General features: G+C 40.4%; 1 protein-coding gene across 1 annotated transcript in view; it reads left to right on the forward strand.

Moving 5' to 3' along the window:
- LOC124721343 (delta-1-pyrroline-5-carboxylate dehydrogenase, mitochondrial-like) overlaps positions 1 to 27,164 on the forward strand; it is a 115,105-nt gene that overhangs the window by 83,680 nt on the left and 4,261 nt on the right. Inside the window, 2 exon segments of the mRNA XM_047246266.1 lie at positions 3,076 to 3,264; positions 25,886 to 26,004. Coding sequence (XP_047102222.1) covers positions 3,076 to 3,264; positions 25,886 to 26,004 — 308 coding nt within the window.

Genomic DNA, 27,164 nt, shown 5'->3' on the forward strand with positions numbered 1-27,164 from the left:
TGCCAGTCTACCTTTGCTGCAGATAGGCAGTGCCGTTGAGCAGAGCTCTTGCTCGGAGTAGGTACCATCAGGATGGATATTTCATTGTTTTGCACATGAAAGATATCAAATTGAACCAACACAATGGCCATTCTGATTTAGCCATCTTGACAGAAAGGTTTAGCTACTTCAGTGTGGATGGTTACAATCCTACTGCTTTCTTCACCCTGGCTACCCATGGCAAGGGAAGACAAACTGGATGACTGGGAGCGAAACAATTTACTCAATACCTGGTGTACTATAGAACAGATGGAGATACTTTTACTGCTACAAAATCATTATTTCTTGTGGAACACTTGGAAGACGAATTTGGAGAAGTTGATTCATTGGAAAAAATGCGCAAAGGGTTACCATTGATGAAGGCTGCCTCTGCTGCATAATCTCAAGCTGTTCAGGCATGTGAATGACGGGGTGACATACTGGTGACTACCGTATTTACTCGAATCTAAGCCGCACTTTTTTTCCGGTTTTTGTAATCCAAAAAACCGCCTGCGGCTTAGAATCGAGTGCAAAGCAAGCGAAGTTCAGAAAAATGTTGGTAGGTGCCGCTACAACTATAACTTCTGCTGTCGAATATATGTAGCGCTACACAGGTATGCTGTGTAGGCACAAAGATAAATACTTTCGCCAAAACCTCTGCGTCAGTAAATAAATTAAAAAAAAAGAAAGGTGGAAGACGAGCTTTTTTATTTCTCCGCCCCGAGTTTCGACCACTGCATTTTCATACATTATCCAACGAAGTAAATACAAATTCCGTATTGTTCATCTTCGAATGTAGCAGAATTTCAATGTACTACGAAAATCCGACTGGCAAGACTGTTTAGGATGTTTGTCAATATGGCCAACTCTACGTTCTGAATTTTTTCCTACCAGTGAGAAGAGATGGTTGCTAATAGGAACCTGATGAAATGTGAATCACATGCAGTATTCTCTTCACCATAAGAATAACCGAATATAAACATTTTGCCATGTATTCTTTCGCGTTTGCTGCTATCTCATTTAAATCCTGTCTGCCTAATAAACTACGAAACTAGAGTGAGACAACAGCAAACGCGGAAGAATATACGTATCGTGTCATGTTTATATTCGTATTATTCTTATGCCTAATGTGATACAGTCAGAAATGAAGCACGGCAACTGACTAGATTTTTAAATCTAAGATGACTCTAATTTCTGTGCAGAATTTGATGTACTAAAGAAGCGGCCGCAAAGATTTTCAAACGGAGAAAAATTTTCGCCGAACTCTCGTTCAGAACATGTTCTACCATACACAGTCTATTATTTGGTTCTTGTTGATCATTATCAAAGAAAGCAGCAGTGTAAGTAACAACAAATAGCAGTCTCTTGCCATTGTTTCGCTAATGAGACGATTCCTCTCTTTTTTAAGCGGCGGTAGCGCGCACAAAAGCAAGCCGTGCCGCGAGCGGCGACAGGCCGTAAACACGCACTATCAGAATGCGACAAACAATGCATGACACAGTACAGTAATGCATTTTCAGCTTAGGATGACGTGAACACCTATAACAAAGAAAATGACACTTATCAGATCAAAGCAAAATAAGCAATCGATTCAAACCAGACAGAGCACGTGAAAAAGGAAGGGTACTCGTATAAATACGGACGGAGCACCTGACGCATAGCAATGGCTACCTGGTAAAGCTTAACTGCTAAGCTTACGACTCGAACCAAACTACTGTCGCTGTATCGTCATTCATTCGACTTAAATTGTGTCTCATATTACGATGGACCAACTTTGTTTCGATTTGGAGGTGCGGCCTAAAACTTTTCTGTCCCCTTGAATTTCGAGTCGCAAATTTCAGGTGCGGCTTAGATTCGGGAAATTATTATTATTATTTCCCCCCCCCCCCCCCCCCCTTTATTTCGAGTCTCATTTTTTAGGTGCGGCTTAGATTCGAGTGCGGCTTAGATTCGAGTAAATACGGTACTACCCCACATACAACTTTGAATATGGTGCAAAGAGTTATCTTTCAGGCAGATCTTACACTTCAGAGGGACAAAGAACTATGAGCTAATCTCGAATGGCAAGGTGTACATTTTGTCTTGTCCGTACAAAAGGGTCGCAAGGATAAGAGAACAGATACAGGTGCTTTCATTCTAGCCTTTGAAAGAAATGTCCTTGCAGAAAAAGGTAGTTATGATGTGCATGTGTGACACGAAACTTTATCTCCCACTGCCCATGAGGTGTTTCCAATGTTTACACTTTGGTCATGAGTCATCATGAACAGTCACCTTCATACTGAACGCCATCCTCCATGTTGACAGATTTGGAAAAGAAAATACAAAAAGTACAAATCACCTGACTGCCTGTCACATGCAGAGGTAAGAAAAAAATATGAACATCTGCATTGTGTTGACTTGATAACCAATTACACAAAAGTCACTTCCGTAACCCTACACCCCCACCCCACACCACTTTTTTCCAAGCCAGATCTACCACACTGACCTCCACTCGCAGAGTTCTTGCGACACCATATTTTCAAACCACTTCCCTCCCCCAACTGGAGAAGCAGCTACCTCTCCCAGTGTTGTCTACTCTTTATCTGTCCCCACACCTTCAGTGTATAAGCCTTTGCAAGAATCTCAGCCGCAAAAAGCTGCAAAAGAGGGCTACTCAGTGGCCTCGGAGCAGCCACTTTGCATAATAAAGGGATTGTGAAAGCCACTAGAAACAACGATAAACCAGCAGCTACTCTTTAGCCTTGAGTCAAGAGGGCTTATGTCTTAACACTAGTGCAGTTTTTGTGAATTCTATTCCACTACCACCTTCTAGTGTATTTGTAAGTGTATTTGTAATCACCACCAATTTCTGCAGTGTTCAAGGAGAAAACATCTGGAGTGAGCTCCTCACCCCATAGCACCAAACTATTCTTCAGTGACATAATGTAACACATAATTGCACTATATTTGTAAGTGTGAAATTTTGTGTAATACAGTATCTCAGTTGATGATAGTGAGGTCAGCAATTTTTGTTTTCTTTCAGTAAGACTCATTGATATTTTCTTGTTTGTCTTCCAGGATTGGTTATTTTATACAACCAACAATAATAGAATCTACAGCACCAAACACTAAGCAGATGACAGAGGAAATTTTTGGGCCTGTTCTGACTGTGTATGTGTACAAGGACAATGATGTGTGGTCAACTCTGGAAAAAGTCAACACCACCACACCATACGCTCTTACAGGAGCTGTTTTTGCATCAGATAGGTATGTGTTTATTGAACTGAACATACATCAGACAGGTAGATAATAGTAAATGGTTTAGAAGACTTCATTAAAATATCTATGATACATGCTATATGAACCATTTTCTTCACTGACAAGTAGTATATACAGCTTAAGCAGTAGGCTTACTGCTTTTTAATTAAAGTCCTTTTGGACGTACTGTTCATTTTGTCCATATAGTCAGAGGCCTTTATTTAGGGCATACACTGTTGGTGCTGTAGATAGGCACTGCCAAGTACTGCATCTCTACTACTGTCATGTGATTACTTGGGCTCATTATAATACATTTTCATTATGTCTAATGTATCCCTATCCAGCACGTGTACAGGATGAAGGTAAGTTCATGGCAATTTGTAGAATTTTAGTCCTGTTGATGGCTAGTACCCCAATGTGAATTTGCAACCAGCTTCTGAAGACTGTATTTTCCTGCTAGTAGTCACAGGTATATGATGCCAGTTCTGTTTTTATGTGTCAGAGGCTGATACTTGGCACTACGTGCAACCCATCTGACTGTGAGTGCTGCCAGTCAGGTCCGGAAGTCTCTCTTGTCTTATCTGTTGAAGTTTTCAGGCTGATTCAATGTTTCAGTTGTCTCCCTTATTTTACATTCATGTCCCTGGCTACTGTACAGCCACTTGTGCCTCCTGAAACTTTGTACGTCACTTGCAGTTGCAGAGGGTGGAACGCAGCCATTATTTGCAGTAGGTAGAAGAGAGGTGATGTGAAACGCACAGGGCTATTAACAAAATACATTCAGAGAATGCATGCTAATAAGAGTCAATCAATATATTGCTTTGCCCCACATTAGTCCTGGCCACAGAGCAGTGGTTCTCCAGGTTGAGCTTTTGAGCCATTTCAGTGTTAGCTTCAGAGTTGCTTTGATTGAGTGGAGTATGCCGGATTTTCAAACAGCTGATGTCTGTGGTCATGACATAGCATTGCAACCACAAATCGCACATGTAGGGTGAGACATATTTCATTTTATATATGAGGGTTGGAACTTAAATAGTGGCAACTATTTATTCACAACTGATACAAAAGAGTTACATGTTTGCACCTGGCATTTGCTTCAGAACTGTTCCAGAGATTCGACAGGCAGTAGACCGCTCCATTAGCACCATCATCAGAACAGGCTCTGCTAACAGTAGACTACGCCTTCCACATCACTGGCAACGGGTTCTACACAACACTGGTGACTATTTTGAAGAACAGTAACAGGTGCAAACATGTAATTCTTTTGTATCAGTTGTGAATAAATAGTTGCCACTATTTAAGTTCTAACCCTCATACTTTGATACATTTTCTCTTCAGTGAATAAATTCTATGGGTTCATAAAATAATGAACAGCATGTTATCATAACTTTATTAACCACTAATGTGGCGGTATAAAATTCATATTTTCAGGTTAAACTATGTGGGATTTTTGGTTCCAGAATATACACTGAAGCACCAAAGAAACTGGTATAGGCACGCGTATTCAAATACAGAGATATGTAAACAAGCAGACTAGGGCACTGCGGTCAGCAACACCTATATAAGGCAACAAGTGTCTGGCACAGTTGTTAGATCAGTTACTGATGCTAAAATGTAGGTTATCAAGATTTAAGTGTGTTTGAACATGGTTTTATAGTCAGCGCACAAGCGATGACAAAGCATCTCCGAGGTAGTGATGAAATGGGGATTTTCCTGTATGACCATTTCACGAGTGTGCCATGAATATTGGGAATCTGGCAAAACATCAAATCTCCAACATCTCTGCATCCAGGAAAAGATCCTGCAAGAACAGGACCAACGATGATTGAAGAGAATCGTTCAGCGTGACAGAAGTGGAACCCTTCCGCAAGTTGTTGCGAATTTCAGTGCTGGGCCATCAACAAGTGTCAGCGCGTGAAACATTCAACAAAACATCATCTATAAGGGCTTTTGGAGGTCTGCATGTCTTGCATGGGCCCATCAACACTGACATTGGACTGTTGATGGCTGGAAACATGTTGCCTGGTCGGATGAGTCTCATTTCAAATGGTATCAAGAGGATGGATGTGTGTGGGTATTGAGACAACCTCATGAATCCGTGGACCCTGCATGTCATCAGGGGACTGGTCAAGCTGGTGGAGGCTCTGTAATGGTGTGGAGTATGTGCAGTTTGAGTGATACAGGACTATGGGACCCCTGATACATCTAGATATGACTCTGACAGGTGACACGTAAGCAAGCATCCTGTTTGATCACCTGCATCCATTCATGTCCATTGTGCATTCCAGTGGATTTGGACATTTCCAGCAGGACAATGTGACACCCTCCCACACGTCCAGAATTGCTACAAAATGGCTCCAGGAAATTCTTCCACTGGCCAACAAACTACCCAGATATGAACATTATTGAGCATATCTGGGATGCCTTGCAACATGCTGTTCAAAAGAGATCTCCACCCCCTCATACTCTTACAGATTTATGGACAGCCCTGCAGGATTCATGGTGTCAGTTCCCTCCAGCACTACTTCAGCCATTAGTCGAGTCCAAGCCATGTCGTGTTGTGGCACTTCCGCATGCTCGCGGGGGCCCTACACAATATTGGGCAGGTGTACCATTTTCTTTGGCCCATCAGTGTAATTTAGATCAGTTCTGCAATTCGTTAGGCATTCTCCATTCATAGTACAGAATCAGTAAATTCATGGTGTGTATTCAACCCAAAACAAGAACACTGGGAAAACCTAATTTTAAATACATTTATACTACTCAAAACTAAAAAAAGAAATTCTCTCTCCCTCTCTCTCTCTCTCTCTCTCTCTCTCTCTCTCTCTCTCTCTCTCTCTCTCTCTCTCTCTCTCCCCCCCCCCTCCCCCTCCCCCTCCCCCTCCCTCTCCCCCTCCCCCTCCCTCTCCATATGTGTATACCCTTTGTTCCGCTTTGAAGTTTTTTATACATTTGCATACAATTAACCTCAGAAATTTTCTTGTACATGCTTTCCTTTTCATGCTTTGATTTCCTTATGTTTGGCTCCAATATTATTACAGTCTTTGTGGAATAGTTTTAAATGATTGTAGAGATTACACATTCCTACAGGTTGCTACAATATAGTGATAAATAACAATAAATAATTGTCTTTGGCTTGTATCACTGTCCTGGGGCTTAGAGTTCATAACACTGTTTTTAAATAAAGATGTAAATGAATATGTGATGCACAAAATCAGAATAAATAACTATGAGGTTGATACATAGGTGCTGCATGAAAATAGTGTTCCCCAACAAAGAGTATAGGGTTCAATATTATATACTATTTATTCATTTATTAAATGGCAGACTGGTCAAAAATCTGCTTGCTGCAGCTTATCAGACATAATAGGACTAGAGCCTCCATATAATGGTTAGAAGCTCACTATAAATTTTAAATAAATCCAGTAACACTGCAAAATTATTTAAAATGCATGACATAACTGTCCCATAATGTTCTGTGTCCAGACCAGTAGTAATTGCAGTAAACCCAAGTCCATCTAACACATGATGGAAATATTCTACTATTCAGACTCCATAATAAACCACCACAAAAATTGTTCTAAATTTTTGAGACTGCTGTCCCAAAAACTTCCAAGTCCATGCAATCATGCTGAAAAATCAGCACCCAGGGAAGTGCAAACCCCATGTCCGCAACTGCATCTGGACGACTGATCCAGGGCCAAGATGGTGGCCCCCTTTTGTAAGATCAGCTTCCGTAACTGGAATTTCTGCAAATTTATATCATGTAGTGAGTTAGAGAAGTCACGAGTTTGAATCCCAACTTTTGATGCAGAAATTCAATCAAAGCTAGAGGTGGCAGTTGAAATGTGCTGAAATGCTGATGAAAATGATATATTACAATAAACAGCTGGTTAAATAGTTCACTCACAGTTTTAATTAAAATGATTTCACATTTCAGATGATGAGATCAATATTTGGTTTTTGTTGCCTGACGCTTGTTTAGTTAGAGTACATGCATCAATCCGTTTTGTAGGAAACAACTGTGCTTTCCATTTCAGCTATCCATATATAAGCTGAATTTAAATTATGAGTGAAACTATGAAAAATTCTAATTAATTAAATCACTAATTAAACACAGAAAACTTATGATCCAAGAGATGTTTGTGATATGTGACTACATATACCAACACATACTGCCATGCTGTTTGTGGATCTGTCCTTCTGTAATTAATTATACTGACTTTAATTAAACATCTGATTCATTTGCCTGTCATTGGCTAATTTAGTATGTGAATAAACTTGTAAGCAGCTCACTTGAGGTACCTTGATGAGCGCTTTTATATGGTTGATTGATCTCTTTTTTGTAGTAAATTATTACAATGTTATTAAAGATAATGTGGAAGTTAATTACAGACACTTTCTTGGCTGAATATCTAATTAAATATATCATATGAATAGTTGACCTGTATGTAAGATGAATCATTTAGCTGTGCTCTTGAAATTTGTATATCATACTCTGCTTTAATTTTTATGGTTTACTTACACACGCGCAAACATGTATATTGTTGTCTAGTCCACTGTGCAGGCTGCAGGGTGGATGTGACATTATATCCACTCATGTGAATTTGACAAGACTAGATGCATCAAATGCCTCTTCCCTCATGGGGGTACCATGCCTTCTCAGACTCCCTGTCAAGTGTCAGAGCAGCGTGTCAGCCAGTGGCCGCACTACAATGTACGCACCAACTGCCACACTTGATCGAACCCTCTTGGATCTCTCTACTTTCCATCATGTTCTGATGCCTCCGATTAGGTAATCTTTTACACAGTGAATAAGACAAGGAAACTAGTACCAAAATATGCAGTCTCACCAAAAGAGTTCCATAGAGTCGTCAGCAAACTACATAAATATACACTCCTGGAAATTGAAATAAGAACACCGTGAATTCATTGTCCCAGGAAGGGGAAACTTTATTGACACATTCCTGGGGTCAGATACATCACATGATCACACTGACAGAACCACAGGCACATAGACACAAGCAACAGAGCATGCACAATGTCGGCACTAGTACAGTGTATATCCACCTTTCGCAGCAATGCAGGCTGCTATTCTCCCATGGAGACGATCGTAGAGATGCTGGATGTAGTCCTGTGGAACGGCTTGCCATGCCATTTCCACCTGGCGCCTCAGTTGGACCAGCGTTTGTGCTGGACGTGCAGACCGCGTGAGACGACGCTTCATCCAGTCCCAAACATGCTCAATGGGGGACAGATCCGGAGATCTTGCTGGCCAGGGTAGTTGACTTACACCTTCTAGAGCACGTTGGGTGGCACGGGATACATGCGGACGTGCATTGTCCTGTTGGAACAGCAAGTTCCCTTGCCGGTCTAGGAATGGTAGAACGATGGGTTCGATGACGGTTTGGATGTACCGTGCACTATTCAGTGTCCCCTCGACGATCACCAGTGGTGTACGGCCAGTGTAGGAGATCGCTCCCCACACCATGATGCCGGGTGTTGGCCCTGTGTGCCTCGGTCGTATGCAGTCCTGATTGTGGCGCTCACCTGCACGGCGCCAAACACGCACACGACCATCATTGGCACCAAGGCAGAAGCGACTCTCATCGCTGAAGACGACACGTCTCCATTCGTCCCTCCATTCACGCCTGTCGCGACACCACTGGAGGCGGGCTGCACGATGTTGGGGCGTGAGCGGAAGACGGCCTAACGGTGTGCGGGACCGTAGCCCAGCTTCATGGAGACGGTTGCGAATGGTCCTCGCCGATACCCCAGGAGCAACAGTGTCCCTAATTTGCTGGGAAGTGGCGGTGCGGTCCCCTACGGCACTGCGTAGGATCCTACGGTCTTGGCGTGCATCCGTGCGTCGCTGCGGTCCGGTCCCAGGTCGACGGGCACGTGCACCTTCCGCCGACCACTGGCGACAACATCAATGTACTGTGGAGACCTCACGCCCCACGTGTTGAGCAATTCGGCGGTACGTCCACCCGGCCTCCCGCATGCCCACTATACGCCCTCGCTCAAAGTCCGTCAACTGCACATACGGTTCACGTCCACGCTGTCGCGGCATGCTACCAGTGTTAAAGACTGCGATGGAGCTCCGTATGCCACGACAAACTGGCTGACACTGACGGTGGCGGTGCACAAATGCTGCGCAGCTAGCGCCATTCGACGGCCAACACCGCGGTTCCTGGTGTGTCCGCTGTGCCGTGCGTGTGATCATTGCTTGTACAGCCCTCTCGCAGTGTCCGGAGCAAGTATGGTGGGTCTGACACACTGGTGTCAATGTGTTCTTTTTTCCATTTCCAGGAGTGTAAGTGTAACAATTTGGGCATCGGCAGAGTCAGCATTTGTGGCTAGTTTCTGATACTTTATAATCCAAACATGTAACAGAAATTTGTGAGAGTAACACTCTTAATCTCACTTAGAACAACACATTCCCGTACCAAAACATAAACAAACATTTAACCTCATGTGTAACTGTGTGTATGTCTGCATAACACTTTGTGAACAAGAAAAAAAGACATTTAATTACAGAGACTGCGTTAAGAGTTCCAATCAGTACCTATGCAAAAAATTGTACAGATTGAGCTGAACAAAGAATAAACTGACTAATTTAAAAAAAAAAAAAAAAAAAAAAAAAAAAAAAAACATTTCGCAGGAACAAATGCCTCTTTCAGTCTGATATGTATGTCATTTTGTTATTGTATGTATGTATGTATGTATGTATGTAGTTATCATGCATCTTCTGATGTTACCCATGTTACAAAGCACTGAACTGACATTTAACTCACTCTATGGTATGCTGTGAATTGCTTGCATTTTGTCTGATGTTCGTGCACACTTTCCTCAGGTGGTGGTGGTAGCTTCTGTGCAGCCATCATTGCTGCATCACCCTCGTGTTGTGCCCACTAGACCATTCACTGCAAAAGAAACAAAGCAACCCATGAGTTACTCAACTAAATCTCAGTCACGGCCCTCATAGGTGAGGATATATGAAGCCTCTCCCCCCTGTGCAAACCAAATTTATACAATAAAGAAATCATGGAGAGAGTAAAACAAAGACAACTGTGTGAAAACCCTCACCACCTCCATATACCAAAATTAATTCTGTGTCTTAATTACCATATTTACACACACACACACACACACACACACACACACACAGAGTTGCTGATACGTATCATCTGAACACAATCTCACCATCATTTTTGCTCCTGCAAGTGCACCTTTGAACCTGAAATACATTCAGTTTACACCAGTATCCAGTTCTATAAATCAGTGCTTGTAAGTGATGTTACCCACTTGCTTTGCCAGGAAATTTGTACCAAACACGATATTTCTTTTTTGCCCACATCTTCTCCACTCTGGTCTGTGCATTGTAATCGCTATGTTCGTAATCATATTCATCTTTGCTGAACTAACCAGTGAGTAGATTATCATCGACAACAAACTGCTCACTCTAATCATAATTTCATCATGGCTGTTAGCAGTGCTTATGTTATTTTCATGATGAACAGATTCCAGCAGGCCCTTTGCTGAATCTGCTATAAGGTTCACTGCAGAATTCTGCTGTACGGTGGTATTATTTTTACCAGTACACATAAGTTCCATTGCATGCCTGATCCCTGTATCTGTACCACAGGTTCCACATCCTTTTGGGTACTACATATAGTATGTAACTCTGGAACTCTCTCTGCCCATGCCACACCCAAAGAAACATTGCCTTAGCCATCACAAATTCACTTGCCTGATTGTTCGCCTGTAGTGTTGCCAAACCTACCAAATCATATTCATCACAAACATCTTGATTCAATAGGCAATTTAAGTCTACGTCCACTGACATTCTGCATCGCTTCTGCTTTCTTTTACCTCTATGTTTTTACTGTCTCCAACCTTCCCATAATTTCGTGTTGCCCTTCACAGCCTCTGTAGCAAATATCTTTGCCTCTTGTTCTGCCTTGTAAAGGCTACTGCCATGTATCTCATCACTTTTCCAGTGCTTTGCAAAGTTTGTCCTGCTCCATTTTCTACCCCAGCTTAAAGGAAACTTAGTTTCTCAGCTGTTACCTTCATTGAATGTTATTCTGCTGCCCATTGCCAATATGCCTGCTTTCATCTACATATCTATTATGCCGATAAATTCCAGGATTTCTTGAGTTTTTGTTGATGATTATACACGTCCTGCTGGCATCATTCCCTATCTGAATTTTTCACTCACTTCCAGTTCCTTTATTTCTGTTTGTTTCCATTATTGTTTTGATGGTTACTTCTGTCAGTCCTGTAACATATCACATTATCTGTGTGCTCCACAAAATCAAGCAATTTGTCCATAGACCCAGCAGGGCTGTGGACTAGATGCTGCTCCAGATATTGTCTTAAGCATATCTTCAGAGGCACTTAATGGAATACGTAAGGACCAGGTGTGCCGAGTGTCTCCCGCTAGCAGGGTCACCATGCTTTCTTGGCCTCCCTGTCAAGTTTAGGGTGGCGCACTGCCTAGTGGCTGCACCATAGCGTGTGCACATGTACTGCCTCACCTTACCATAACAAACCAGCTTGGGTCTCTACTGTCTGCTGTGCTACAACATGTGGCATAGAACACATATCCAAGCCCTATTTTAACACATCTAAAAAAACATTTATTTTCTGATTATAATTGTAATAATATTCTTGTATGAAGCACTTGTGTATCCTCTTCTCTGTATAACATGTGAAACATATTAGAACACACAGTGTCAGTATCTTATCTGCTGACTTTCATCGAATGAGCACATTATCAGTTTCTTGACTGCCTTCTATGACAACACTGTAGATAACCAGAAGCATCTAATTAGTTGGAAAATCAGATTAATTCGCCAGGTGACAGGATCTGTGAAATAGATATACTCCTGTCAGGTTCAGGTTGCATGCCGGCTCATATGGTGGTATCTGAGGTAAATGGAAGTAGTACGCTACCTAAAACTGGAGTTACTCAACAGTTAACCTGATCAACTGACCAGCTCTTTCCCACATGCAATTAAAACATTTACCACAACTATAAAATTGTATACTTTTGAACTTAAACAAAGGTTTATTGATAGCTGTTTGACATGGATGTGTACATTTGTATTCTGCAAACAACTCTGGCATTAATTTTATCATGTGTGAGTGTGTTTCCATCTCCCCCCCCCCCCCCCCCCTGTCTGCCTATTTCATTTTCATATGGTACAGGAGTTTATAGGACAACACCTATTTTAGCAATAGAATCTCTTTCTTCAGTCTGAGTTAATGATTGATGGCTCTGTCAGCAAAGTTTGTTCAGAGATGTCAAATAAAACAGCTGTTCAGTGAAACCACAAATATATTAAATACACAAAACAGTCAGCCAGCCTGATCAAACCAGCACACGTAGGTGAGTGCCTACAGTCAACACCAATCTATGAAACAATTAATGTTCCCTGCCCCAATTATTGGGGATCTCACTATGCAAGGGATATTCAAAAGTTTTAATTAAGACACAAAGGAATTATATGCATTGGTTGCCAGTGGGAATTAATTGAAATCAATGTGGAAGGTTGAAAATTTGTGCCGGACTAGAATTAAAACCTGGGCCTCCTGCTTACTAGGCAGATGCTGTGACCACTAAGCCATCTGGACCAATTGGTCACTGCAACTGCAAGGACTACCCTAGCACACCTCTTGTCAGAACCAAATCCTCAACTTATCCACACAGTACTAATGTAGTGCCCCTTGTCGATTATTATCATTACTCGCGGCATTTCACCGATTCCCATTACAGTTCGAGCCTGTTATGCATCTGCACTGAAGAGATTGTTGGCTACTCGCCTATATGTGGTGTGTGTTCTTTTGGACATGTCCGAATGAACAGGAAATTATCACCTAAAAAAAAAAAAAAAAAAAAAAAAAAAAAAAAAAAAAAAAAAAAAAGAGAGAGAGAGAGAGAGAGAGAGAGAGAGAGAGAGAGAGAGAGAGAAAAAGTTCATAATTCACTTTTTGTTTGTTTGCAAGTACACGTCTGCAGTCCTGGCACACACTGAAGTTCTTCTTCCACGGTACCATAATACAACACTAGAGGAGCCAAAACAAAATGATGCAGCCTATTGGTAAACTGAAATAATATGTGGTAGTTCATTTTCTGAATTTGGAAGAAACAGTGCCGCAACAATCCATGCAAATCGAAGTGTGTGGTAAAAAAATGCAGCATAATATGACTCAGTGGTATGTGGCACCTTCAAGTGTGGTCAACAAGTATGAATGTCGAACAACAAAGTGATAGACCATCACTCTGTGAAGAACCAGGAATCACAAGAGAAGTGGAGGCCCTGGTAGTTGAGACCCACATACCACAAATGAGGCAACAGTGGAAAAATTGAAATTCAGTCACAGATAAGTTTTCAACACCTCACATGACGAAAGCCTTTGCCCACTGGACTCGTACCCTTTCAACCCCCCCACCCCCCACCCCACCACCCCTACACACACACACACACACACACACACACACACACACACACACACACACACACAGTGAAAATGTGGCAGCTGAGTTGGACTGATCCATATAACTTCTTTAGCCACCCGTCAAGATCTGGAAGAGAAGTGTAATGTACTTGAGTGGACCAAAAAAGTAAACTCATGAATTATGAACTCGTATCCCATGCTCCAAATAGACATATCGGTAGCAAAAAGTGATGTCTGCCGGTTCAGCGAATTCCAAGAAATAGTCATGCCATAAATTATGCTCAAAACTCACTATTGATTGCCAACATTATCGAGTGTTGCCTACACTTCCATATTACAAAAATCTAATGTGACAGTAGGCTAATATGAAACAGATTCAAAAAGTGCTAAAAGACCTGTAATGTCTGATAACCAGATGGTGCAGGATGCATTAGAGAAAGTATACAGTTCAATATTGTGCAAGATTTAACGCAAAAATAATTAAAAATCAGCCACACTGTGTATGAGCAATCTGCCAATTAGCAAAACTATCTACCAAATGTGTGCAAGACAAAAACAAAAGAAATAACAGACTGTTACCTACCAAAAAAATCTTGGAAAAGAGTGGAGTACTAATATTATGTCACGGTTGTGGAAGAGACTGTGCTCAAATACTGCAAGGCAAACTAGGACCCTCATACCAAGTAAAAAGCATAGTGAAAACTGGTGCTTCTCTAAAAGAGGTAGTAAATAATGCACAAACCTGACATGAAGCTATTGTACGCGGGATACTGTGGTTGTAATGGGGGTTCAAATGAAACTGACAAACCTCTTGAACTAATGATGAAACATGTGGTAGAACCATTGGAACCAATAGGCACTCTAAGTCACAAAATGAATATTATTATCCATTCTATACCCAGGAGATATGGTGTACACATTTTAAATAGAAAAATTAATAGTGCAGACCTCTGCCTGATTCAGTTACTCAGTGATGCAAAATGTGTATACAAAAGAAGAGTTGCTGTGAACTTTGAAATAGAGAGACTAACCAGAAACCGATTCACAACACACAAGTTTCACCTGAACAAATGTGCTAAGGAGATTATTTGCAATCGATTGGCCTTCCTGGTGACTATAGGAGACAATATGAAACTGGAAGTCAGAAACCAAAAAGCAGCTACCTATAAGCAAATGGGTCAAACCAAACAAGCCATAAGATAAAGGGTAATAGTGGTTATACTGTGCAACCAACACTAGACAAATGGGTAAAGAAGTCACAGAGACCAAATGAAAACTTTCTGACACCCCTCGCCCTTTCCAGAAAGGAAATAGGAGTATATAATAACTTTTAAAGTGCAGCCATAAAACTTGCAAATCTAAATCCCATTGTAGTTAAAATTTACCATTCCCCCTCCAGTAATATTCACGATTTCCTGCTTAAATTGGACTTTCTTCTTTTATCAAAATAACTCAGTGGAAATATGATTGTCATTATATGGGGTGACTTTAATATTGACTTCCTTACTGAATTTAGAAACAAGGAGACATTGCTTAACATTGCAAGATCTTACCATGTGCATGAGCTTGTAAATAAGGCCACTAGAATAACACCTACATCAAAGACAGCCATAGACCAAATTCTTGCAAATAGAAATAAACTTAGTGCAACACTGGAAGTACACAATACAGGATTCCTTGCTCACCTAATTGTCATACTAGATGTCAATACTACAGCTACCTCAAACCCAATCCCACATTAAACTTTACATAGGTAGTACACTCCAAGGAACTTAAACAAACTAAATACCTTATTAAGTAAAGAAAAGTGGACAGAAATGTATGCAGCCAATGATGTCAGCATAGAATGTAACATACTTCTTGACAAAGTGGTCCACCATTTTGAAAAGGCTTTTACACATAAATGAGTAACAATAAATAATAGCAAGAGAACTGAATTACACTAGCTATAAAAACCTCTTGCAAAAGTAAGAGAATTCTCCCTATGTTATGTAAACCAAGTAATGACTCCCCTCAACAATCAAATATTATAAAAGCTACTCATGTATCCTAAGAAGTGTGAAAAGACATGCTACAAGGATGAACAATGATGAGTACATTGCCAAATCCAACAACAAAGTGAAAGTAGTGTAGAATATTATGAAAAGGGAAAGAGAGTTGAAAAAAAGTTACACATACCAAGATAGAAGTTAAACACAACAGTGGATTTATATCTAATACTGAAGCTGTGGTGAACACATTTGACAAATTCTTTACAAGCATAGCTGAAAAATTGGTAAAAAATAATCCAAACACAAAATACCAACCAGAAATATCACACATGTACAGAGTTAGTATTCATTACAACAGTCATGGAAAATGATGTTGCAAAAGGCCACAGTGTGCTGAAAAATTCATATTCAGCTGGCATTTATGGTATTCCACCAACAGTCATCAAAAATTGTGTGCATGCTATTGCTGAACCACTGACTCACCTCTGTGACTGTTTTCTCCAGGCAGATCCTTTCCCAGAAGCACTGGAACTGCCTAAAGTAATTCCTGTTTTCAAAATAGGTGATGATAAAGACATGAACAACTCCAGGCCTATCACAGTTTCATCCTGGTTCTGTACAATATTTGAAAAAAATTATGCACAAACAACTGATGGGCTTCATAGATAAAAAAGGTTTACAGAGTTTATCCCAAAATGGGTTTAGAAAGGTGGCTGTTACTGTAACTGACCATGCAGCACATGCCCTGGGTAGTGCTAGTGCTCATGCAGTGTCACAAAACTTGTCCATCCCATGGTCAACATTGTGGAAAGTTTTGGGTCTATTTTACACTGATACCCGTACAAGATACAGATGATGCAGCAACTAAAATCTCATGATCCGCAGCAACATTTTGAATTTGCTCTTCAGTTTCTGGCACAGACCAAAGCTAATGAAATGTGGGAGGCACATTTTACACTACAGGGTGCAGTGAATACAAACAACTGTCACATATAGGGTACTGTTAAACTGTATTCTGTGCATAAAGAGTCATTGTACTCCCCGTATGTTACTATGTAGTGTGGATTCACAAGTACCTTTATTCTTGGTTCATTCTTCTTTGAAGAGAACATGCCCAGAAGGCCTGTCAGGTATACTGTTACATCTGCATGTTATTGAGTACTCCTTGTACAGCAGGCGATTCCTTTGAAAGAGCACCACAGTTTTTAGGCAAGATGGGACAACACCACATGTTACTCGCCCAGTGAAAGAAAACCCCCCATTAACCCTCCATTGCCGGCCGGAGTGGCCGAGCAGTTCTAGGCGCTTCAGTCTGGAACCGCGTGACTGCTACGGTCGCAGGTTCGAATCCTGCCTCGGGCATGGATGTGTGTGATGTCCTTAGGTTAGTTAAGTTTAAGTAGTTCTAAGTTCTAGGGGACTGATGACCTCAGATGTTGAGTCCCATAGTGCTCAGAGCCATTTGAACCATTTTTTAACCCTCCATTAAGATGTTATCTCCAGAGATTTTCCAGTTGTAAGGCCTGAAGGATTGTCTAGTCTGAGTCTATGTGACTTTTGGCTTTGGTGATGTTTAAAAGAATGCATTTACCAGGGACAGGTTCGGTCTCTACGGGACCTGAAGGCCAGTATACGGTGACATGTTGCTCAGATTCCAGTGGAACTATAAAATTACCAAATAAGCAGCAACCAATCGCAAAATCATATTTTATTTATTTACTTTTGCAAATCGATTTCAACTGATTAACAACTATCATCGGTGCTGTCAACGAATATGTGCCCTGAGTGGTAACACTGTCTTAAGCAGAAGTCAAACGTAATTTTATGTTTGACCTCTGCTTAAGACAGTGTTACTACTCAGGGCACATATTCGTTGACAGAACCGATGATGGTTGTTAATCAGTTGAAATTGATTTGCAAAAGTAAATAAATAAAAAATGATTTTGTGACTGGTTGCTACTTATTGGGTAATTTTATGGTTTACGGTCGCTGTACAACTTGGGAACCACATGGAGCCCACCGTCCACTGGAACTGCTGTGATCACATGATTTTAAAGATGCAGCACATCGTTGACATCTACAGTGCTCATGGTGAACAAATTGTGTAAGCAGTAGTTAGTAATAAAATCAACATTATGCCTGTCTCACCTGTTTGACCTTTTCTGCCCACGTCCCGTTGCTAATCCATTAAGGAACCAGAAAATTTAGCTTCTATTTTTGGTAAAATTTGCTTCTATTATTGCAAAAAATTTCAATTTTTTTTGTTTTTTGTAAATTATTAGATCCACAAATCTAAAAGGTTGTCACATTATACAGTTGAAGGTAAGCAAAGCCTTAGTTCTTTGAAATTAACTGTTTAAAAAAATGCTGATTGCGAACTTTTTTTATTGGAATGTTTGGTTTTGTAAGAACTTCAACAGCATTTGTTCAGAAATGGCCTTTGTTTTCTTCATTTGGCTCTATTTAAGCTTTCAACAAATGATTGTTATATTGTAAAGAGTGACGTTTTCCCATCAGTGAACTGAATGTGCCTCTGATTTAAGGTGTTTCTGGACATTATTTTTCTTTTCCCATCCAATTTTATGATTAGAAAATCTGCAAAATATTAAGTTCAACCTTTTGTAGGCATTTGTAGCAGTGCGGTCCACACCACAGATAGAACTGACAAGGCATTTAGTGTAGAAGTAGAACTGAAAGTAACTATTTTAACATTAGGGAAAGGATTTTGGTGGAATAGAAAAACTTTACAGATTTCATTTTCCAGAAGCTATAGCACAGAGTGCAGACACTGTATAGTGCCAGACTGCTATGAGCATAAACAGTTAGATTTTTGACTGCTAGAGGGGAAACAAGCACCACCTCTCTCTCACAGGACAACAGCTTACACCCATGTTCTGCAAAAGCAGAACAGACACACAGATTACCAATCTCTTCTGGTGTTGTAAGGGTTGTGTATTATCTTTCCAAATTGGACCTCGCCAGATAATGTACAATACCAGTAACTGAAAATTGGCTACATTTTCGATATTTATACGCAGAAAGTAGAGGTATTTCACACTGTCTCTGATAAAGTAGTTCATCTGGGTACAGTTCACCATGAAATAGTGTCTGTTAGGAAATTGTGTGTTTTTTTTTTTTTTCATTTTGAAGCAGAATTCACATCTAATTTGCATTTATCGCAACATGTGAATTTTTCTACTCCCTATCCATTACACCTGGAAACATTTCTATACACCTTCCCTGCATTCACAGTGTCAGAATTGCACCTGATGGCCAAAATTGTAACCAGTTTGTCTTCCAGCATAAATTGGTTCCAAAGTAAAGCATTAGAATATTTATCAAGTTTCACTGCCATACGATAATTACGGCACATTGGACCTCCGCGAGTAGCTGTGCTTTAATAACATCTATCCAGTAGATCTGTTGCATAGAAAACAGTCCACAACAGGAATATTTGTAGATCTGCCAAAGGCTTTTAACAGAGCAGATCACAGAATATTGCTGGAACAGATTTAACAATATGGTATCAGAAGACTGGCTAATGAAGCATTGCATTGTTCCTAAGCAGTCACATACAGAAAGTCAGCATGAAGTACACTAACAAACAGCTCAATTCAATAACCGAAATCCTATCTAGTTGTTACACTGTCAAACAAGATGTGCCAAAGGGCTCAGTATTAGGACTTCTACTAATCCTCCTGTATATTAAGGATTTGAGCCTGAGTGTATATGCACACAAGACCATGATATTTGCTGATGACACAATTGGTACTCCTCAAAGGGGAGAACTCAGCAGCTGAGCTACTATCACCAAAATAACCATCAACAATAAAAAGACAGTTTCCATGAATTTTCACATCACACAAAATGCACACCTCTCTCAACAACTCCCATACAGGCCCACCTAAAGCATGGAGTGACATTCTAGGGGAAATTCTTCAATTGCCCTGTGCACTTTCAAAATCCAGAAGAGAGTGTGAGGATAATTAATGGCAGCAAACCTAGAGACTCCTGCAAATCCATCTTCAGGAAGCTGGAGACCCTAACACTACCTTGTCTATACGTTCTGAAGACTGTATTTTTTTTTTTTTTTAATCACAGTGTCAGCTGAACCCAGACTCAAAAAGTAATGAAATAGACAAACACAACACCAGAAGAAACTCAACTCTCTGTGTGACATGGAAACACTCAACTTTGTAAAAAGAGAGCATTATGCATGGGCATCCAGCTGTTCAACATGTTTCCACATTATTAAGTGTGCTGAAGATAACATACAATTTAGCAGAGCCATGAAGTCCTAATTGCAGTATCATTGTTTTCATTCTGTTAAAGAATACCAGCAAAATAAATCTTGCTGGTTATGTTTAAGTGCAGGACATGAACTGTTAAGTGAAGCTAATTTAGTCAGTGTCCGCCGCTGATAGCTGAGTGGTCAGCGTGGCAGAATGTCATACCTAACGGCCCGGGTTCGATTCCCGGCTGGGTTTGAGATTTTCTCCACTCAGGGACTGGGTGTTGTGTTGTCCTTATCATTGTCATTTCATCCCCATCGAGACACAAGTCGCCGAAGTGGCGTCAACTTGAAAGACTTGCACCAGGCGAACGGTCTACCCAACGGGGGGGGCCCTAACCACACAGCATTTCCATTTCCATTTAGTCAGTCTGTGGCAATGTATTATAATACCATAATCTGTCCATACTATATGTTAACAATGTTAACAAAGTTTATTAGACATCTGTAACACAGTGTACTATCAGAGCACATAGATTAAATCAATAAATAATCACATAGATGAGTGCTACGCATATCTAAGTGTCACTATGATCTTGGGGCAAAGAAGTAAAGCAAGCAGTGGAAACTTATAGATTTCCCTCTGTCGAAACAAGCAGAAACTCATCCATAATCAGACAACATGATGCTGAGTGATTTTTGGGACTGCTTGGTGTGTTGCTAACAGATGATACTTGTAATGGGCAAACCATGCTTGTAAGGAGCGAACTGTTACAGGACCATATGACCGGCATGTTGTTCTTGGTCTTGGCACCCAGTGACTTCATCCTCTTTCCTTGTTTGAAGAAGTTGTTGCATGTTTCAAGAATGGTGACAAGGTAGTTTTTGAGTTGGAAGATATACTGAACAGCAAAAACACAAACTACTACAATCCAGCTCCCCGAGAAAAAAAAAGTCTCACATTGAAGAGTAAATAGTTTTTTGAGGTTTAATCAAAACTTTATGGCCATCCCTCGGGCGATGCCAGCTCACAGCACATAAAATACAAAGGGTGTTTCACACAAAAAACCTTACAGTAAATTGGCTGCCATGGTACATTCAGACCTTTCCAATAATCTCTAAATGATAGCACGTAATATGTATATATGTAATATTAATAACAATAATTTCAAATGTATGTTGATACCATGACAGCTCTAATGGCTCTGAACAGCCCCAGCTCAGGTTACTGGATCTGACAAACTCAAAAGTGCTGCAGTAATGAAGATGTTTGACGTGATTTCCTCTCCTCCCCCCTCCCTCCCTCCCTCCCTCCCTCCCTCCCTCCCTCCCTCCCTCCCTCCCTTCCTTCTTCTGATGTCATCTCTCTTTATCACTCCTAATTAAGGTATATTACATATCTAACAATCATGATCAGAACATCCCCATTAGAACATGACCAGCACATCTTGGTCTTATTAGTTCACTGCACTGTGAGTTCAGGAGGTACCCCACTACCCTGGACAACCTGACCATGCCGGAGGCCTTAGGCATTAAGGAATGGCTACATACTCTTTTGTGACTCTTCTCTGTAGAACATTTCTTCCAGTGGCGAGTGGAAATACTTTCTGATAATTTGAGTCATCGTCCTGTGATCATTTCATTAATAACCATTTAAAATCCACGGAGTCTGTTGGTATTTTAACCTGAAAGTGCCTTTTAGCATTACTGGTAGGTATAGCAAACTGTAATAATAAAGGTCAGTTTAAAAAGTACTGCCCTTTGTCTTGGAAAAATATATTGCATAACTAACATGATTAGAACTCAAATCCTCTGGTTCTACATCTTATGTTCTGCAGACGACAGTGAAGTGCATGACAAATGGAACTTCCAATTTCATTATCTATTAAGATTCCTTCCCATTCCATCTGCATTTGGAGTTTGGGAAGGAGACTTGGTTAAATGGCTCTGGAGCTTCTGGCCACTTAGCTCACTGACCCTTCCACTGCTGGAAACACTTGCAGAGGACTTCTTTTGGAATGGGCCGTAGCTCCACTGTTGTTTCACATCCTCCCTTTTACCACTGTATCCTTTCAGTAGATTCTTCAATTCTATAAATGAATAACAGGTGCAAGGAGAAATGTGTCTCCAGCAAAAGAATCTTGCTACACTATAATTCCACTTCTCAACATCAAAACTAGTTTGGAATCAATGAATGAGTTGCAAGGAAACAAGCATTACAAGAAAATTACCTTTACTGGTCTTCAGAGTCATCACCATTAGCTGCAACACACTTTTGACATCAGTTGCAATGCTGTAGCAAACTGTCAGCAAACACTTCTTGTGGAATCACTCTAAGCACCACGGTCATGTGTTTGTTGGATGTAACCAACATATGTGAAGTGGAAGTCTTTCAGGCCAATTTAAGGTGGAGATACAAAAATTCAGCTTTGTGCCAAATCTGGAGAATAACGAGGATTTTGAAGTACAGTCACTTTGCATTGACTGAGAAAGTTGAGCAAGCTGACTGCAGTGTGTGGAAAGGCATTGTGGAGGAAATTCCACCGTCCACTCAAGTAAAGTTCTAGCCAAACCTGCCAGATGCATTGCAGCAGCTATTTCAAAACTCCCTTGTAAATTTATGCATTGGCAGTTTGATACTGGGGTAGAAATTCATGATGGATCAGGCCCTTGTTGTCAAAAAAGGCAGTCAACATTGTCTTAATCTTGGGTTTTGTTAGCAGACTTTTTTTTAGGAACTGAAGAAGAAATGAACACAATGCTATTAAATGTCATTTAGCCTCTGCATCATATTGGTATCGCCAGCTCTTAAGTCTTGTAATGGTGGTTTCTAAAAGCTGCAGATTCCGGTCACAAATGTCAGTGAAATCTCCAGACTTTTCCATCAGTTTGCTTCTGCTCATCTGTCAACGTGTGCTGAACACGTTTGTGAAAACTTGTGATTAGACTGTATTTGCTTACCCTCAACTCTTCCATTATCATTCTCAAAGACAGCCACCAAACATCCACAAGCATCCGTCACACTCATTTGATGTTGTCTGGGATATCTGTTTGTTGACAGTCGGCCTGAACATGGCTCATCTGTCTGTAAAGCTCTGGTATCAGGCTGCACATAAGTTGAATGCCCGCTGGAGGAAATTGACCTAGAGGGCCATTAGGAGACGCAGTCTCGCTGCAGCACTGCACTCACTGCTTGGGTGTACCACTTGTCCTGCCATGTGAATATGCCAGCCACTAGTGGCTCTTGTGACCAATATAAATGTGGCTGCCCAGAAAACAGTCAGTCAGTTCTGTATTCGCATCTCATATTGTCGATCATCATCATCATTGTAGTATGGACTATTCTATAACTATCTCACTTGGCCATTGGTCTTTCTCTCTGGTTATAATTCAGACTGTCTCTCTCTTTGCTCTTGATGTGTTGACACCATTGTGGTGAGGGTTTCTGCTTTGCACTTTGTTGTTGACGTCGGTTGCTTAGGTTTTCTCCTTTCCACCATCAGTCAGCCATGCATAGTTTGGCTATAGCTTGGTGTCATGTTCTCTTTCTCAGGTGGCCCTTCTGCCTTGCAGCTCTCGGTGTTTTTCTCCTGGGTTCTGACACATGCACGGATGTCTGGCTACTCACAGATATAGCTGTAAACCATTCAAATGCACAGTTTTTACTCACTGCTTCAATGCTGTATATCTGCACTAACATTCCACAAGAGTCCGCCATCATTTTCCATAATTTGAAGTAAAGCTTAATGTTAACATGTTACTCTACTTTGCAATGACATGAGTTCTCATACTGACTGACAGCATGGTCTCAACAAGCACCACTACTTCACTTTGGCGATTTGCACAATAGAGGACACAATAGGGGGTGTTGATGATATCTGGTTTGTGGGGTGCTCAACTGTGTGGTTATCAGCACCTGTGCAAATTCCCAATCTTTTCACTGTCCAGTCTTGCCACTTTCCTGAATGATTATGAAATGATGAGGACAAAACAAACAACCAGTCCCTGAGCGGAGAAAATCCCCAACCCAACTGGGAATCAAACCCGGGACTCCATGATCAAGAGGCATCAATGCTAGCCACTGAACCATGAGCTACAGACACATGGTGATGTATCTCAGTGTGTATCCGTGGGTGCCTCACCCTAACCAGCACAGTTTTTAACATATGGAACTGTTCACCAAACTTTTCAGACACACCTTGTAGTTTTCACCATGTAGTGATCTATGCTTGTGCACCAAACTAAGTTACAGAGATGCCTGAGAGCTTCTACTTCCTACTATTTTTGTTACTATCCTTCAAATGCACATTTCAGTAGCTATCAAAGAAAACACTCAGTGTAACTTTTATCGTGCTTCACACTAGTTATGCTCTCTTCATTGTTGGAGAGCGGGCAATGCTTCCGTTGTGATGACTGTGCTTTTGTTTCCAGGTGTTACCTGTACACCTGTGACTCATTGCCAGTTATAACGATGTTAAGGGATTCTGAATTTATGTCTACAGTATCAAGTATGTTCAGATTGTTGCATAATATTGCATGCACAGGATCTTAATCGGTCGTGACCTATTCTGTGATCTCCTGTATAGTTGAACAACTATATTCCTTTGTCAGAATTTGCACTTTGTCAACAACAGGTGCAATGCAGCTACTGGTGTGTAGCCATCTAGAATCTGGTTAATTCTCTTTCTGTTTACTGCATAGCATTATCACCAAAATCCTGCTGCATCTTACAAACTACTGCTTTCAAAATCACTAAGCTTTCATCAAAAACTTGATATAGCTACATTTCTAAATATATTTAGTCATTTCAAATTAACCAAGGATTCCAATGAATATGTGGTACAGCTCTACACAACTGGTATGACGCAGTGAATGACTTCCTCATTGGTTGAATGAAAGTTTGAGCATGTGCATGAAGTGCAGAAAGTGGTTCTGCCCCATCATTAGTATTTTGCGTCTAGAAATTTTAAGGTCAGGTAAATTCTAGACAGGCTTGACATAGATTACCACCATGGCTCCTTAGAAGATCCAATGATTTTTCGTCATGATTCAGAATAAGAAATTGTGGGTGTTTGATAATGATTTTAAGTGTATATTCACTAATATTTTAAAACAAAATAGTGACTTTACTTCACTATACATAGCAGAGTTTAAATTGGGTAATGGGATTTGGTATTCTCATCTATAGTTTTAGCCTGTCTAAGATTGATGTGCTAAATACATTTATTGTATGGAGCAAAGAGCTTAAATTCACAAAAATAATCCTTTAATTAGAGTGAAAGCAAAGTTCCTCATATGGTCTGATTGTGTAAATACTTTGCTATCAGTACAACAAATTAACACAACAGAGGGGTCCATACAGAATCCTCAAGACACACTCCAACATAAACAGATCCAAGGAAAGGCAGGGTACCAGGGTAAGTCTGTGAGAAGGAAAGTTACCGGCAACAGTGAAGGAAGCACCTTCTCTGAGTATCTTTGCAGAAACTTATTATTACATCAGCAGTTGGAGGTAGATGATAATAATAAGGTTCTGAAATCAGTCAGTCAGTCAATCAATCAATCAACGTCTTCTGGTGGGAAGCCTAGTGATGTGTGTTGACTGTGGTGTATCACTCATTATCGGCAAGGGATATTGTATGCTCCAACAGGAGGACACTGTTAAAAATTCCTGGTGTTCTGCCTTTCATTTTAAGTGGCAAGAGAGAACTATGGATGGTGTTGTCTTGTAAAATAAGTTTTTTACTTGGTGAAATATAAGTCCCATTCATTGTATTGGTTGGAAGTCTGTAATCTAAAAATTAGTGCATGTAGAACAGCACTTACTCTAAAAGTTGTAAACAGTGGTGACTGAAGCACAGTTAATCAGATTAAAACAGTACATTCAGTTGTATCATTTAAGTGTTGTAGCAATTTCTAACTGAATATTTTTTGGTTACAGGGAATTCATCGCCAAAGCACATGATTATCTCATCCATGGAGCTGGAAACTTTTATATTAATGATAAATCGACAGGAGCAGTTGTGGCACAACAACCATTTGGCGGTGCTAGAAAATCAGGTACTTTCTTTTCTAAAGGTCGTAATTATGGTGTGTAAAATATCGTCAGTGGCACATGCGCCTCACATTTAGACCTACAAAAATGTAATGCCTGTTTACATTTAAAATTTGGTAGCACACGTCAGGGGTGTTGTGTTTTCTTAGTCACATACTGTACTAACTTGTGCTATGTATTGTAATAGCTTGTTTTCATTTGTGCGAGCCATGAATCATACTGGTCTGTGCCACAAGTCTTCTATTACCTAAATGATGGACACAGTCCAGGAAGCACCATTCTGCATAATTGTGAAACATGGTGTGTTCCATAAAATTGTGATCTTCACTGTTTGGATTTTGGGGAGTTAGAAATTGAATATAGCTTCTACAAAGTGTGGTAATATTCTGCTTGCAGTCAGCTGCAGTCAGGCTTCTGCAATAGCACTCCCTTCATATGGTATAAACATTCACTTAAGCCTTCATTTTGCCATGTTCAGTTTGACTACATTTGGTTCTTATGTTACTAAGTGTAGTGGTTAATAGTATTGTGCTTCAGTTCATTAATTCAATTTGGATACAGTCAAGCTACCTGTAGTAGTATTGTTAAATATTTTGGCAACAACACACCTTTTGGTAAGTATATGAAGTAAAAGGGCAGAGGTTTTAACACAAAACTGTTAGTGATATTTGTAACTTTTCTATTTACTTAAAATTTTCTTTAAAATGGCATATTTAAAAAAAATTGAAATCCTAGGTCAGACAGCTGTGAAGATCCATATTTTTATTATGAATATATGTGAATTGAGAAACACAGTGACATAAAAATGGAATTTGGTTCTATTGTAACAATTTCAAATTGTTCTCTAAGGAACTGACACATACAAATTTTATATGGTAATAAGATAAATAGATGTTGACCTGTGAGACTCGAATTTCTCCTGGAATCTCATATTTCTGGAGGAATTACAGTTCAATACTGTAGAATTCACTGAGGTCATCAGTTGGGACTATATAGTTAAACGCTGCCACAGGCTGAACTCATTCGCTACTGGACAGTTCCCCTCCAGATTTTCCTTGGGTGATGTAGGAGGCAAGACGTAAGGATTAGGTTTGTTTACCATACTTCATACATGAAAAGAAGTCATTAATGCCATGTATTTTAAGAAAAACTATTGCTAATTTAA

Source organism: Schistocerca piceifrons, chromosome X (genome assembly GCF_021461385.2).
Source record: "Schistocerca piceifrons isolate TAMUIC-IGC-003096 chromosome X, iqSchPice1.1, whole genome shotgun sequence".
Taxonomy (NCBI): domain Eukaryota; kingdom Metazoa; phylum Arthropoda; class Insecta; order Orthoptera; family Acrididae; genus Schistocerca; species Schistocerca piceifrons.